The 16,656-nt window shown below is 35.3% G+C and overlaps 1 protein-coding gene across 1 annotated transcript in view; it reads right to left on the bottom strand.

The window, feature by feature from the left end:
- LOC104277872 (cytoplasmic dynein 2 heavy chain 1-like) overlaps window positions 1–16,656 on the bottom strand; it is a gene marked incomplete at both ends in the record, with an annotated part of 58,343 nt that overhangs the window by 23,782 nt on the left and 17,905 nt on the right. Inside the window, 9 exons of the mRNA XM_009874657.1 lie at window positions 388–438; window positions 3,876–3,941; window positions 7,546–7,635; window positions 9,338–9,481; window positions 10,232–10,366; window positions 11,383–11,502; window positions 12,749–12,912; window positions 15,133–15,256; window positions 16,336–16,434. Of these exons, the coding sequence (XP_009872959.1) occupies window positions 388–438; window positions 3,876–3,941; window positions 7,546–7,635; window positions 9,338–9,481; window positions 10,232–10,366; window positions 11,383–11,502; window positions 12,749–12,912; window positions 15,133–15,256; window positions 16,336–16,434 (993 nt within the window). The remainder of the gene's footprint in view (window positions 1–387; window positions 439–3,875; window positions 3,942–7,545; window positions 7,636–9,337; window positions 9,482–10,231; window positions 10,367–11,382; window positions 11,503–12,748; window positions 12,913–15,132; window positions 15,257–16,335; window positions 16,435–16,656) is intronic.

Below are 16,656 nucleotides of genomic sequence, written 5' to 3'. Positions count from 1 at the left end.
AATTGCATGGCTAAGTCCATCAATCCATACAAAAAGTACAACTCATATATAATACCAAAAGAAAGAGGGATTCGGAAACACTAGTTTTAGTTACAGAAGAGGGCTTAAAACCTCCTCAGACATACCATTAAAAAAACCAAATTTTAGTCCTAGTAACAGAAAAAGAAAAAAAAAGCAACAAAGGCAAAAAGTTATGCAAATTAGAAAATAAGTTGCCATGTCAAACACTTCAAAGAGTTTTTTTATTTGTATATTACTATATAAGAAGTTAATTGTACCTTTGATGAATGAATTAAACAATATTTTAAAAGTAAGAATACAACTTTAACTTTTTTGAATTTAAGTAAATGTTCCTTATTTCAAAATATATAAATAAATGTCGCTTACTGATTTTCTTACTGTATCTCCAGTGATCACACCTGTAAAAGTTTCCCATTCCTAGGGGGGACAAATGAATAAGTCATAAGCCAACTTTAAGAATAAAGATTAATAAAGTAGTAGCTGGTGGCAAAACAGGAAGATAAACTAAAGCTTAGATTCTGAAAGAGTTATAAGACATTTTTAAAACTCTAGGTAATATTACTAGTACGCAATCCTTTTGCACAATCCAAGCTAAGTGACCGCAAGTGCTTTACAAGAAGAAGAAGCAAAAAGAGAAGCTCTGTCCTTTCTCGGAACTCACAGTTCCCACCCAGATTCCCTGACTAGAGACCAGCAAGAAGTAACACATGTGGCTGGCAAGGACACACATCCCGCCTGGCCAGGCGTCAGCAGTCCACACCGAACAGGTAACCACAGAATCCACGTTTCAAGAGGGTTTCATGTGCCAGTATCCAAAAGATGTAGTTGTTAGAGCAGAAGGAATACTTAAGGTATTATGAATACTTTGGTTGCACCAAGAAAGGGAAACTTAAGTTGAATTTATGTATAATTACATCTTCTAGGCATGCTATTTGTATCTAGGCGTGCTATTTGTACCCAGGATGACAGGTTTTAATCATCATAAAACAGATTAGATAAATATTTAAAAACATACTAGAAATTACATAATCTTGTATTTGGAGGTAGTAAGAAATATAACAAAAATATCTTCAAAACTATTGAAATATTACGTGATCAGTATCTATAATTCTATGATAAAGAACTTCTTTTTTGTTGTTAAAGTAACATTCCAAATAAAGAAGTCAATCAACTAGTACTAGACCACAGCATGGCTTCTCATACCCATCAACCTGAGTCCTGAAACAACTCTCTCAATTACAAACTGATGCTCCCCTTCCAATTACAAAGAAAATGTTCCCCTTCCAATTACAAAGAAAATGTTCACGCACAGAAAAATACATGAAGGCTCTCAAGTTTTAAAACAAGAAATCGTGTAATATTTTTATGAGGAAAAGCACAAGTATAATATGTAGAGACATTTAATACTACCTCAGAAAAATAAAAACATCTTGATTCAGAAAGAATCTTGGGAAAGGCACAGCATTCTATAGTATAACGTTGAAGGTGTACTATAAATTTCTCACAACTGTGCAAAAAATTCCTAAGTGCAATAAGCTGAACTCTTTTGGGACAGGAATTTTGAATACTTAATTCTCTACCAGCATAATAAACAATTTCTAACCTCATCACATTAAAAGCTTTAAAAGAAATAACTTTAGAAGAATAAACACTAGCTTCATTTTCTTCAACAAGTATTTTACACAAGCACTCTTTTTATAATTTAGATTAATTTCTACCTTTCAGAGAAGTAAGAAAATTATGTTATTTGCCTGTTTTAATTCTTGAGTACTCAGATACTGAAAGAATGTGCATTATACATAACCTAGATCAAGCTGCTAAAGAACACTAACAGCTGATGGAAATGAACATTTAACAATAGCAGCCAACACACAAAGCAGTACTTAGAAATACTTAAGAAACCTGAGCAGCCAGGCCTAAATTTAGTTAGAAAAGTATCTGCAACTTCCTACTTCCATGATCTTATAAACTCAAGAACTAGAGAGATATATCAAGATCTTTTCAGAAGCTGAAAAGAAATTATGAAGATGAATTAGGGAAGTTCTAATAATGAAGAGTAGCCAGGGTATGACTCTGCCAACAAGATTTATTTTTTTTTATCAGGTAGCTTCGTTGCTGAAAGACTGGGATTTCACTTGGTCAATTCATGTGTCTGCAATAAAACTACACTGCATTCGTAACATCAAAAAGTTTCAACCCATCTTTATTAAACCTTGTACCTTAAAAACCTCACATTCCTCATACAATGAAGTTCCATTACCTCCTTAAAATGCATTATCTGACTTTTACCTTTTACCCTATGCAAGACTCCTCTAGAGATTTGACACCTACTACCATGGGTAGTCTCCAACTTCTAGTACAAAAAGCTATGGCTCTGTCTCTCCAATCCATGCAGGTATTTTAGACAACTGAATGTGTCTTGACTAATGGCTCATCAGCCCCATTTAAGCATTGAGTCAATTGTGCATATTGTTCTATTGCTGACTCCACAGGACTAATTTCACTACCCTATAGAAAACTATAACTTTAGCAACTACAACCCAGCCAACTGGTCTAGTCTGCCTGTAAGGGCAACGGAGAGAAGTAAGTAATCTTAGCAGCAAACCACCTGACCTAATTTACAAAATTAATTTACGATTAAACTAATTGCTTCTTCGACAGGTCTATTTTTTCCTGTTTCCTACAAAGCCAGTCTATGATAACCTGCTTAGATGAATTTTAACAGGTGTTTATATTTTAATTATCAATTCAATCACCACTGAGAGTATCATTTTACTAGAAACATGTAAACTCACTAGGAAACTCCACACTGGGCGGAAGAGTTAACACCTAAAGAGAGGCAGATGCTATTACGGAGATGTGTGCTGCCCTGAGGAAAAAGGGTTTCCAGTACTTAAGCACTGCTGTAACTTTGTTAGCAATAGGGTAGCCACTAAACAACAAGTAAAATCCCCATAAACAAGTCATTTTCACATTAGGCCTCATTCAGAACACTGTCAAAAATACGGCATCTCTCAATTTTTTGTAAATACGCTAATAATGCTGCACTTGCCTGAAAACTGAAAATAGCGGAATTTTATTACATGTTGTTTGAACCTGTATCAGCTGTATCTTCCTGTGCTATCAAAACCAAAAACTATTCCAGGATGAGTTCACCATTCCTTTCAAAGACAGGTCACTATGATGCAAAGAATCCAGCATTTAGATGACCAGAGAATGGCATACAAGAGGACACTGTCTGTACAATGCACTCTTTAAGACTTTTGCAATCGAGAACATTGATGACACTGAAAAATCAATGGCTGAAACCATGGGTAACTTCACGACTTCACCTTCCGGTGCAGACACTTGAAACTCTTTAAGTGTCTGCAACTACAAGTTGCAGAACCAGACTTTTCTTTAATTTCTCCCTAGGTCTTGCACTCTTTTTCTACATTGGAATACCAAGGCACGGTGTGCAAGCAACCCTTGGTCACAGTGCAACAGGTGTGTATCTATCACTTTACTTATAAAAGGAATATCTATTTAAATAGAAGGATGGGTAAACATCTAGCCACATGGTGGTAGGAAACACTCATACAGTACCTGCAAAAAAGTGCAAAAACCCTTCACAAATATATTTTTCAAGACCCTCTTTAAAAGGCAAACATTTACCTACCTTTCTTATGGTAATCTTCACTATGAACCTAATAAATATAATATTGATATCCAAAAGTAGCTATCATAGAAAAACAGTAGCATACAAATCTAAAATACTAAGTCCTACACTTACTGACAAAAACTTTTTATCTATTTATTTACTCCTTATATTAAGTCAAGCAAATCACTTGGGGATTTTCTCCTCTGCCACTTACATTCTCTTGAAAAAGTTCAGGGTGCATTCCTCGTACAAAATGTAGAGCAAACATTAGCTGATCAGCCTGAAATAAAAGCAGTATAAATGTATTTATGTGTTCATCAAAACTCACCTTTCTGCTTTTTTGTAAGTAAGAAAATTTAATTAATAAAATACTTCTCATTTCATAGCAGTGACTTAATGACAAATATCCTACTTCAGAATTGTTCCATACCTCTGCAACTGAGAGACATAACAGTAACCCAAACCTTGTATCTAAGTACATTTAAATTCAAGTGAAGAAGAAAAAATAGGTGCTTGTAATAAAACAGATACACTAAACAGAATCCATTCTTTTTTAAACTGTGTGTAGTAAATGCTTAGAATGTTCTTACAGTAAATTTGTGAAAGAGAATCTAAAAAAACCCCACCAAAACAACAACAAAAAAATCCCAAAAATAAATAAACAAAAAACCCCACCCTGTGACCTCCTGACTTTTTCCTAGGTCTGCTGCGTTGCTTGAACTTCAGCCAGACACATCAGCTCAGAAATAGGGAGATGTATAAGAATAACACAGAACAAAAACATGGAGTGTTCATCATCTTTGGGAAGTTTGCTCATGTGCAGTAAAAGTAACTTCAACTGTATCTGCATTTGTATTTTGAGTAATACAGATATATCTCTTAACAATCTACCTGGGGATTAGGTTCCAGAATTACAGCTGACTGACTAAAGGGGCGTATGCGGCTTAGAGACCATTTCCTTACTAGTTTAATTGCCCTTGGAATGACTAACCTTGGAAACTACCAAGATAGCTCAATTCATATGAGCCACAGCTACTTTGAACTGGATTTGGGCAACTGCAGAAATGCACGATGGCAGCTGCAACCAACTCTTGGTATAATTGGTACCCTTATGGATACTGACACATAAAGTTGTTTTTTGCTGCTTTAAATAATTCTATTTTATTAATTATTTCAATTATAAAACCATATGATACAAAGCATTCCTAAGCATATAATTCAAGCAAATAAAGGATGATATATTTTATTTTTTATATTTTAAATATTCATCATACGTTTTTGTACTGCATTTATTATTGGTCTTGTCACAGAGGTTGGCCTGGAGGGCAAACAGGCCCCAGATAGGAATCAGGGACAGCCGATGCAAAGCACTGAGGTTCTCTTCGAACTGATAAATAAAATATGTCCTTGAACATCACAGGACACTGAGAAAAACTGTAATGGAATGGCTACAGTCCATACAATGCTACCCTTTCATCCTCTCAGACAAGGTCTGCAAGTGAATCCAAAACCAAACTGGCTATTAGAATGCTCCTTGGATGATGATTTCGTATGCAAAACTTGAATGGGAATTGTTTGGAACAAAACTAACTGGCTCACACCAAACCTATGACAGCAACTATTTTGACAAATGGGAAGCACAGGAGGACCAGTCCCAGTTCCAGTGCTCAGTAAAATTTCTTGGCATCACTTCACTACGAAGCACACCTGAAGCCTACGTGTACACAAACATAAATATTAACAACAGACAAAAAAATTGATCCCTTCCAATTCCACACGCTTAAAAAGGTATAAACTTGTATCAGCTATACCATTTATGATGACACTAGTAAAGCCTCATGTCACAGCAGTCTTAAAAAATTTGCCTGGAGAAAAGGCAGAATTAGCAGTGGATTCGTGATGACATGAGGAGCTTATTTGTTCTCTCCACTACCAAAACAACATACTAAGTCAAATGGACCATGAGTCTGAAGCTGCATGGTAAAACTTAACACTTCTGGTATTTTCTAAACTCCAATCTGATCATTCACAGTGAAATTATTTCCTACTAGAAATCTCTTCTCCATGCCTTGCTTTTGAAATCTTTAATTGTTTCCTGTATATGATGATAGCTGCCCTCTGATATTCAAAAGATGTGATGACTTCTTGCAAGGCTTCACATACTCATGACTTGAAACACAGACATTCAATTATTATCAGAATACTTCATGAGAATTTACTTTGACTTTGATAAATCCAACTCCTCAGAAATAACTGCTACCTCTGTATCCTCAATGCAATGTTGCTGTACTGGGGGGATGCAGACTGGGGAGGAGTGGTGTAAAATTTTCCAAGATCTCCCCATTTTTACTCAACAGCTCCAAACTTGCATTTGTACTACTGCTCAAATCATCAATGCTGTAAGAGACTGTGTTAAATGTTTGTCTCAACCTTGCTGAAATTCCTCATGAAGAAACCTCAAGGCTACTGTTTGCAAGTCTGGAAGAAGCTCGACCACTGACAAGCCACAGGTTTTGGCTCAACCACTGACAAGCCCTAAACAGCAACCCGAGGGCCCAGCTCAATCGCTGACCAGGCAGTTGTTTTGTGACTGCAAGTCATGCTACATTTGCAAGTCTGCAGAAGCTCAACGGTGTGCAAGTCTGCAAGTCATGCCACATCTGCAAAGACAGGCCACTACGCAGTCTCCAGCAACAGAGGCGATGCTGGGGGGGATCTCTCCTGACGACCCTCAGACGACCACCAGAGTAACCAAATACAGATGTGCTAAATAGGAGGCGGGTAGGCAAAGCAGTTCTTGGAAAGGCACGGACCATGGGTGGAACAAACTAAAATGCGGAAGGACTAACACTATGTAATGCCACTGTGAACAACTACTCTTTGAAGATCTTCCCCACCGAATCAAAACAGGCGGACCTGTGAGACATCACTGGCTCTGCGGTGGTAGCTATGCTTCTTGCTATCTTAAATGTTTTACTCTGCTTCGCTTTTGCATTTCCTCATCTTTCTTTCCTATCATGCTCCAGTGGTTGCTAGTCAATAGAACGTTGTGCTGTTGTGACATCTGACCTCATCTGTGTCTTAATTTTGCCTCTGGGATCGAAACAAATCACCTTGACTCTAAGCAGGTTGAGACAGCTGCAGACCTATTATGGATTCCTCAGCCTGGTGCTATGAGACAAACACTTCCCGTCACAACTATTCCATATGAAAGGAAAAATTAAAACTGTGAAAGGTTTATCTAGCCTAGGTTTTCACCAAGAAAGCAAGAAGAGAAATCCATCTGATTCAAACACAGAGCAAACATAAAATACATTAAGAACATTATATAGAGGAAAAGGCAAACAGAAACAAACAAGCTAGCAGGTAGAGATTTGGAAAAGGATGTGAAAAGAGAAAGCAGAATAGCACCGTGTTTTTTAAGTTTCCAAAAAACAAATAATCACACAAAATCTTATTATGACAGCTGGGCCAAACACTCAGGAAAGCTAGAAATAAGAGAATAAAACAGAATTCCAGAATAAGAGAATAGAAGAGAATAAAAGTGCTCAGAAGATCATGAAGCTTGGGACTGGTTACAAAGCCAGAATGAGGCAGAGATGAGAAGCCAGAGGTAAAGTAGAAATAGGACTAGACAGAGAATAACCTTGTCCATTAGAAAACTGCTCTGTGGAGAAATGTACATAAGCAATATTAATTCTGTCATATCCTAAATTTTAGTCCTCATTTTGCACTCTAAACAATGCAAGTGTAACTTTTTTCCTATTTTACATACATACTGACAGAATACAGCTCATCTGAAGTAGTTCAAAGTGTTGGTTGCTGAAAGAATACTTTCAAACATAGTGCACTGTATAAAAGCCAGAAAAAAAATACAATCTTACCTTAAACAAACAACGACAAACATATTCATACACTGTATGCTTCAATGAGCTAATAAGAGAGTTGATTCTTTCCTCAGTATTAGCTGAATCCTAGAAAAAAAAGTTTGGAATTCAAAAATTCACTGTTGCATCTATCAATAAGTAGATGACAAAACAAGAAATTCATGCTTCGAAGCATCAAGAAATTAATATTTTGGCACTGAATATTTTGACTGGGAACACTATACTACAATATGTATAAGGTAAATACAAAAAGAATGAGATAACAGTCTCTTCTCCTAACAACATCCTTGAAAACTCATTGTTCTCATTTAGTAAAAAATTGTTTATGATTTGAATTACTATATGTAATGCTATTAAACAGGTATGTTGAATTTAAGTGTACTTAAGTTACTGCACCACCAAAAAAATTTGGCCCAACTGAAGTTAACACTGTGGAAAGTAGTAAATACAATCAGTCCTTCAGATTAAATGACTAATTAGAACACGACAAAATTGGCACCACCAAAAAAATTTGGCCCAACTGAAGTTAACACTGTGGAAAGTAGTAAATACAATCAGTCCTTCAAAGCTTACAGATTAAATGACTAATTAGAACACAACAAAATTGAAAGAAAAATAGGATAAAAGAAGAAAGAAGAGGCAAAAAAACCCCCAAACCAAACAAATTATGTAGGAAAGTAACAGGTAGAATGAGATTTTTTAGAAACAAGTTCCTTTCTACCATGCTAGAATTTGAAGAGATGATTTTATGAAGGAGGGCAATTTGGATTCACAAATTAATTTGACTAATGCCTTTCCCATGTCTAAAAGATAGCTTAGGAAAAATGAAGAATTGTATAAAGAAGAAGAAAAAAAAGAAGAAAGTAAAGAAAGCAAAACCAGAAGCTGAGCCTTAAATAAGTAACATAATAGGCAGGAAGAAAAGCAATTATGAAAGACTGTGAAAGTAAGAACAAGACGTTAGAAGCCCATATTATGGAAAGGAAGTAATAGGTAAAGTACTTTAAATAGGGCAAGTTCACACAGTCCAAACTGTAGTTCTGGTAAGGACTGGAGCTCAAAGTTGTAAAGATAGAAACCAGAATAAAGAAGAATCCAAAAGTGACATGATGAAAAGCTGGTGAATACCTTTTTTAAAGTGAAAACAAAGAGAAATACATTGAATTTTGGAGATGCTGAATAAAAAGAAAATGCATCATTACTCAGTGTGATTTTTTAGATCTGAAGAGTCAGGCGACAAGCGATAAATCTATAATTCTGTGTTTAAGTAAGAAAAATATGCTGGCTGTTAGAACACAGAAAATTAAAAATTACACTTTCAAGACAGGTTGCATGCATGCTTACAAACTGCATAAAAGTACATAAAGTTTTGCTCTTCCTTCAGGTATCTGAACCATGTAGAAATATAGGTCTTTTCTTATTCTACCTCTTGTTGATAAAATTAGTGTTATTTACAGATTAGATCATTAATTTATGTAAATAAAGGCTTCAGTAAAGTTAAAATAAACCTTGGTTTTTTCTACTTCACAAGGAGCAAGCCTGAAATCACAAGTAAGAGTTACTTTGCTTTCAGACAGCAAAGCAATTTTACTATTTATATGTAGTTTCAGACCATTAAAAATTAATTACACGTGCAAGTATTCTGAATATCTAAAGCACAGCAGATCAGCATCTCCCTTCTGCACATTTCAACATTGGTTATTATATGTTATTTTTTTAAAATGTCCCAGCAATTAACAAATTTAAAGGATTAAAGCAACATTAACAGCTTCACAAAAAGAGAAAATACCTGCTCACTTTGCAGAGCCCTTTGGAAAAGGCGCAGGAAAGCCGCCAAACTAAAGCGATACATGTTATTAATTTTGGACAAGTCAGACATAATAAAGTACATCTTGCTGGCACTCTCAGCTAAAGGGAGATAGGCATCCCTCTCCTGTGGATAAAAAAACCACGCACATATAAACCACGAGCACATTACTGCCATCTATCAGTTTTTGGATAAACCTGAATCCATCCCACGGAAAAAGCATCCCGATGACTCCCACTGCTTTAGAAAACTGAATCCTTTCCAGTTCTACAAATTGAGGCGCACACACTTGAGACTTCAACACTGTCTTTCAAAATAAGAAGAAAGTGTTTTTAGCAAAAAACTTTAAATTATGATGAACATTTTGGAAATTAATCCCTAGGGCACTAAGGTTTCTTCCCATCACAGAATACATCCCAAAATTCAATAGAATAATTTAAACAAATAAGGACACAGGAAAACTTTGCAATGTGTCACAAAACCAGCATGTCAGATGAACAGCAACACCAATGATCTAAATTTCTGCAATAGCAAGGGATATATTAAGTAAGAACATCCATATGAGCTGTACTGTTTGCAATAGCAGATGGCAAAAATAAAGTTAAAACCCATTACTTGCCAGAAAGTCCTTGGGGAAATTTCCTCTAATTCAAAGTGGCAGACTTTAAATTGCATAGCTATTCAACATGTGAAAAACAAAGGAATTTAATTACTGAAAATACTTTCTGTACTTTCATATCCAAACTCTTTTACTCCAAAAAATTCACTTAGTTTGTTACTGATCTTATACTCCTGGGAATGTATATACCCTCTCTATATAGATGACGACCATTTTTCACAGGAAAAAAAATACAGTAATAATATACTATCTTCTACCTTATCAAGGAAACTCTGAAGTCTATGAGATTCAGCAAGTGATTCCTGGATGAGCGCACTACTTGCTTTAGTCTGATTCAAAGATTCAATCAGATCCTTATTTTCTAGTATGTTGCCTTGAGATGTGGCAAGTGTCTGTAAAAAAAAAGAGTCATCTGTTTTACATTAAAAAAAAAGTAAAGTAACCATTATGAAATCTGTCCTTCCTGACCTATATATATTTCTCAATCATTAAATGTATCAAGAGTACTAGAATCAGGTAGTTAGTCCAAAAACTGAGACTTTCTTTTAAAGAAACATGGAAAATAAAATCCAAGAACAAATTCCAAAAAACCAGATTTCCACGTTCTGAACCTTAAGTCATCAACAAGCTTTTGAGAATGACTTGTATGATCAGGAGGATTTGAGGATCCATTTCTATTAGCATGAAGTACAGCTTCTGTAAAATCCATGACAATACACAAATAAAAAACAAAACAGACCTCTTCCTTAGAAGCTACCTTTTCTTATAAAGGTGTACAACTGTTTCTGACCATAATTACTTTCATTAAAATAAAAAGGCAAACTGAAATCTTAAAATTTGAATATTTTCTCATTTTTAAATATGAGAAAGTGTTATCTATAGAGAACATTACACTTCATTGCTATTAAGAAACAAATGTGGAATTTTACAGTTTTAAATGTCTCTCAACTAATCTTTACATTTTCTACTGGGAATTTTTCTTTCACCTTTTTTTTCCTTTCACAACACAGAATCACTTCTAAATTTGAGAAAGTATCATTTGACATGATTCATAAGCTTAAAGATGTGTTTTTTTAAAAAATCCCATAATCTGAAAAAGAAATAGTAAAGTTTTCTCTTTTATAATGCATTAAAACTAAAGACATTTCTAATCATTCTAAACCAGCCTATACCTAGCCCATCAATTAATTTTGACAATGCTTAACATGTTGAAATACAATTTCATGACAGATGTACTTATCCACTTTACTCTCCCAACAGCCCCATGCGAACATTACTTTCATTTTCTCAAATCAAAAATTCTGAGGCTTCATTATTCCAACACTTTGACCATCTTAATTCAAACACATAGGAAAATGAACACTATGTTATTCATCTAACAGATATAAAAGAGCTAAATTTATTTTACCTCCAACAGAGATTCCTCAAGCTTAGCTAACTGTATCTTCTTATCTTCTTCCTGTTGTAACAGTTTTGTCTTCTGCTCTTCTAAATCAGGCTTTAAATGTTGAATTGTTAAAGCTAAAAGCTAAAAAGAGAGATTATTCAACAGGATAAAAAACACTCTAGTATTTCATAATATATATTCATTAATTATATAGCATAATATATACTAATTAATCATATAGGAGTACGTAGTCTATATTTTTGAAAGCAGATTTCTGAAGGTTTACTCAGTTGCATTAGACATCCAATAGCTTTAAATCTATGCAGACATCCAGGATATCGTGGAGTGGCAAATATAACCCAGGGACTACTGTGAACCGTGCCCTTATGTGTAACAGCAGCTGCAAGCCAGGTGAGATACTCAGGGAGATCTCAAAGGCACTGGATCCCTCTACTGTGGCCACTGATTCACAGCCTTTTATGCTGAGACCTAAACCTTTGCACCTCAATGCAAATCCCGTCTCTTTTTAAAAGACTGGCAGCCTTCATTAGCGTACGTTCTGTCATCAGATATACAAAGAACTAGGGGACACAGAACACAAAGTGGAAAGAATGGCAGTAAACTTCTTTCCAGCAAGTCTAACAGAAATCAAACCCCTCTTTTGCAAACAGAGAGAGAAAACAAAAAATTAAGCTTTATTTTCTGTATTTCCACTTAAAGAGGGGGTCAATCCACTTGGCTACATTGTCTAATGTTGATTCCCTACCTCCAGGGAAGGGAGGAAATCCATACCTGTCGTTCATGTTTTGAATTATATCTTACTTATCAACATCTTATTTAAAACCCATTCTAAACCTCTTGTTAGTTTGGAAAAACTTGTTTCATACCAAATAAAGGGGTTTTTTCTGCCCTGAACTTCTCTCTTGTCTTTTTTTTTCATCTGTCTGTACACTACATTTTGCTTCCTAACTGTTAGAGAAATCTCAAAAGCTACTAGCATTTGGGAGGAAGTAAAATATAGAGCTTTTTGGTTTTGCTACATTTTTCCTGTACACATTTTCTCTAACTAAGACACTGGAGAGCAATAACAGAAATGTTTCCATGGTACTATAAATGTAATCTGAACACAAAACAGAAGCTCAGGTTAATGTGTTGCAAGTGAAGTCAATGAGGTGGTTTAGATTTTCTCTATTGGACTCACTACCTGGTTCCAAAGTGCATAAAAACAAGAGCTGAAAATTTAAATTTAGTTTTAGCATCAATATTTGTGTGCTAGGAAATAGTTCCATCATCATTAATCCAAACTGCTCCACAGGGCTTCTTCCCGAAGCTGGATGTAGCTAAGAATATCCACTAGACATACATTGTTTTTACTCTAAATGCCTACCTGCCCTCTTAAACCACTTCCTGTTGTGGTAAAGTTTACTTCTGTAACAATAGAAGAAGCATCAGGTGGAATGAAGGGATTTGGGTTCCTTGTTGATAGAAAAAGACGGAACTCTTCATTATAATCTATCATTTTTTCACCTATTTGTATAGCATAACGGGGCCCTGCAAATAACAAATACATGTTATACTCAGTCTGATTGGAACATTCTAGAATGATATGAAAATAATGGCATTTGTGAAATACTTTACTACCAATAGATGCACATATATCCTATAATTTTTTTTTTTATAAATTGTGTGGCATTGTCAGGTAAAAAATGCAGCAACATAGCACGGGTTAAGAAAGTTACATAGCAAGAATATTTAATGCATCATGGTAGTTTAATTATCCTTAACCAGTATAAATGGCAAAAAATGCACTTGAAGTAAAAGCAATACTAACATATATTTGAAATCTTCAAACAATGAATAGGAGATGAAACACCACAGAAAATGCACTGAAAAATCTCCCCTTTATGTAAGAACCCTGTCATAATTTAAACACATTCATTTACATTTCCGCATAGGTCTACCACTCTATCAAAACACACTGGCCATAATTATTGGTTAACTAAATTTGTTCAACATTTCCTGAATGTTATCCAATACCATTAGATTCATATCTGGATCTTCACGTATTTGTAGAAGGTTGATGTTGCTGTACAATCATAATTCAATGAAAATTCTATAAAAATTTCTATGATAATTATTATAGAGAAAGCCTATGAAATTAAAGATGCTGGAATACCTAGTCACTAGATTGAAAGTAAAATGTTCCATTAATAAACATCCCATAAACTTGTCTTACTATAAATACATTTAATCACAGTATGAAAGTGTTATTAATAGGGTAAGATTTTGCCTCCTGATACTATAAAAGAAGTAGAGAATTATAAGATGAAAAGTTCAAAAGTAAAAATTTCCTTTCCAGACAAACTTCTGAGGTGGCATAGTTAGACACTTCTCTAATTTTAGCAGCAGGAGCAGATCAGAAATGCTTCAAGTATAAATCTCTTGCTAAAACACTGGTAGAAATGAAAATCCCATATCAATTTTGCTTCTGTGCCACGAATCAGAATGAATTTTAGTCCTATGCTGTAAAAATGTCAAACAGAAAATTGAAGTTGCACAAGGGCAAATTTATTGCCATATAGATATTCACACTTTCTGTAACATTTCATTCCAAATAATGAAAAGATGTACAGTCATCACAAGCAAAATAATGCTGACAGCCCCCCACCTCCACGTTTTGACAAAGAGAAGGAGGGCGGGCTTGCTTGGGAAGCAACTGAAAAGATTCAGTGACCCATTCTCCTTTTTCAAAACCAAGCTCCCTAGTTTGCACTTGCACAGCCCCAGCATTAACGTAGCTCATTAGCATGCAACAGAGGACGCCCGAGTGTCATAAGGAATTTCCCTAAATAAACTAGTACATTTTAACTTAATCTGTCTTCTCAATAGTTCTGCAGGAATATTCATCTCTTAATTTAATTTCTTGAGTTAGTTAAGATGCGTGTAATATTTTTCTGCTTTCCAAAGTTCAGCAGAAGCTAGCGACAAAAAAAGTTGCAAAGATGTTCTACCAAGACTCCAACAGATCCCTGAAGTCGCTGCTTTGGGGATGCTTGCAACTTTTACCAAGGATAAACAAGCAAGCACATCTGCAGTTTGATTTAAACTAACATTTTCTTTTCACTAAATGGGCCTTTCTAGTGTAGGAGACAAATGTATCTAAGAATTCTTCAGAGTTACATAGTGTGTTACTTCTCCAAAGCAGAGATCTTGTAAAATGTACACGTGTGGGGTTTTTTCCCTTTCATTGCATTAGTTAGGGAGACTCCTTCCACCAAATTCTACCATTTTGCTGATCTTCATGCCTCCCCCTGGATTCCAAAGTCACTTCAGGGACAGGCCTGTGTACCTTCTTTAGTTTCTGGTAAATGAAAGACAAAGAGCAACACCAACATTCTAAAACTCTGATTTCTAACTACACAACCAGCTGTGTAATTTCTGGTCTACTTAAGGCCCAAGCTCCTAAGTAAAACTATGTGTTTGAAATTATCATTACAATTTAACTTAGAATTTAAATTGTGAGGAGTTGATAAAAACATTTTATTCTAATTCCAGTCAACAAATCTTTAAATATCTTTCAGTGTTTCCACTTACTAAACAAGAACATTTCTCCAACCTATTTCATGCACTGAAATGTTAGTAGCAGGTTAGTATTAAAGAGCAAAGAACGAAATAATACTTTTAGAAAATCTGAATTTTATATGATATATATATATAGACCTAACCTACAAAAGATCTGAGGAAACTTTTATAAAGATCTTGGTCGTTTACCTTGAGCAACAAGATCTTTCCTTAGCAACGGGTAAAGTACAGGCTCCACTCCATCCATTTCCTGTATAATAAGTGTTTTCCCAAATCTCACTGCCAGCTCAAGAGCCGTTAGGAAGTTGGTGTCCTGGGCACATAAAAATAAATTCCTTTGATTCATGTTTTGAACACTTCAAAATGAACAGGAAGGCATTATACCAGGAATTTGAATCTAAAAATCAGCACTATAGCTGAAAAATCCTATTACAAGCATCACACGATATTTCAGGGTTTAGTCACAAATGTTTAATTTTAAAAAGTTTCATCTATTCAGCGACTGACATGCAGGCAATCTATTTAATATGTTTAGCTCTCCGAGTGCTGCACTGGAAGAGAGCAGGACTATCACAGGTCTTGTGTCACATTTGTGAGGTGCACCTGGAAGCCCCGGCTAGTTAACGCATCTCATGTCTTACAGGTAGTTACGTATCACCCTAAGGACAGGATTCACATCGATGTTAAAATACTTAAACACATGTAGGTGTCTAAACATATACTTGGTTTTCAAGAATCCATTATTGTTAGTGGAGATCCTAGACAACGCAGACACCAGAACCTAAAGGGTAATCAAGCCAATCAGCTAGCAGGGGAAGGACTCAATTACCCAGAGATACGTATCTAGTAGTATCAGAGAGAAATTAAAAGGCCTGCCCAGAGCTGGCAGGGATCTGTGGAGGCAATCTGTGGAAGCAGGGGTTCCCTTGAAGCAATATCCTGAAGTCAGGCAGGGTTTACTAAAGAACTTCTGAATGGCACTTGGTGCCTGCCTATGCGTGTGCAACTGAGCCAAGCCTTGCTACTCATCTAAAGTGACATGCAGACAATTAATCTCAGGTTCCTCATTCTTAAACTGAAATTCAATCTACTATTCCCAACATAGATAATAAAGCACAAATATCATAATGAAAAAGCATATACATATTCCTCAAGTCCAGTGAACTGCAACCAAGAATGCAAAAGACCTCTCTCTTTGAAAATCATTTAATATTTTCAATACCAGGTAAGAATCATTGTAAACAAGAATCCTGTGAGAAATCATATGCTTCACAGAATATAACCCCAATTTTGGTGATTCATATCACACATCCTTAAAAACTGCTCTCCGAAGTCTGGAATATAGTGAGCTCAAGCAGAATGGAATTTTAAGACCAAGAGTAAATACTGCACCTGTTGGTTAATAACTTCCAGACGTGATTCCTTCAAATGTGTCTTCAACCATTCAGTAGCCCGGAAAGAAGGGTCTATCAAAAATGGGCAAACCTTACTCTAGGGGAAAAAAAAACAAACAAAAAGCCCATATATATGTATTTATTGAAATCTATTTTCTTTAAGAATAAAACTGAATGAAGTCCTTTTTTTGTTTCCCCAGACTAATATTATAGGTATTTTAAAATCTTTCCCCTGGACAAGCTGTTTAAAGAAACAGTAGCAGCCTAGTAACAAAATAACAACAAAAAAAAAGCCCAAAATTGTCAGGTGTTTGTCCTG

This window comes from Apaloderma vittatum, unplaced genomic scaffold (assembly GCF_000703405.1).
Source record: "Apaloderma vittatum isolate BGI_N311 unplaced genomic scaffold, ASM70340v1 scaffold5318, whole genome shotgun sequence".
In the NCBI taxonomy this organism is placed as follows: Eukaryota; Metazoa; Chordata; class Aves; order Trogoniformes; family Trogonidae; genus Apaloderma; species Apaloderma vittatum.
The sequence above is the reverse complement of the archived record's forward strand: the minus strand, read 5'-3'. Positions and strand labels throughout refer to the sequence as shown.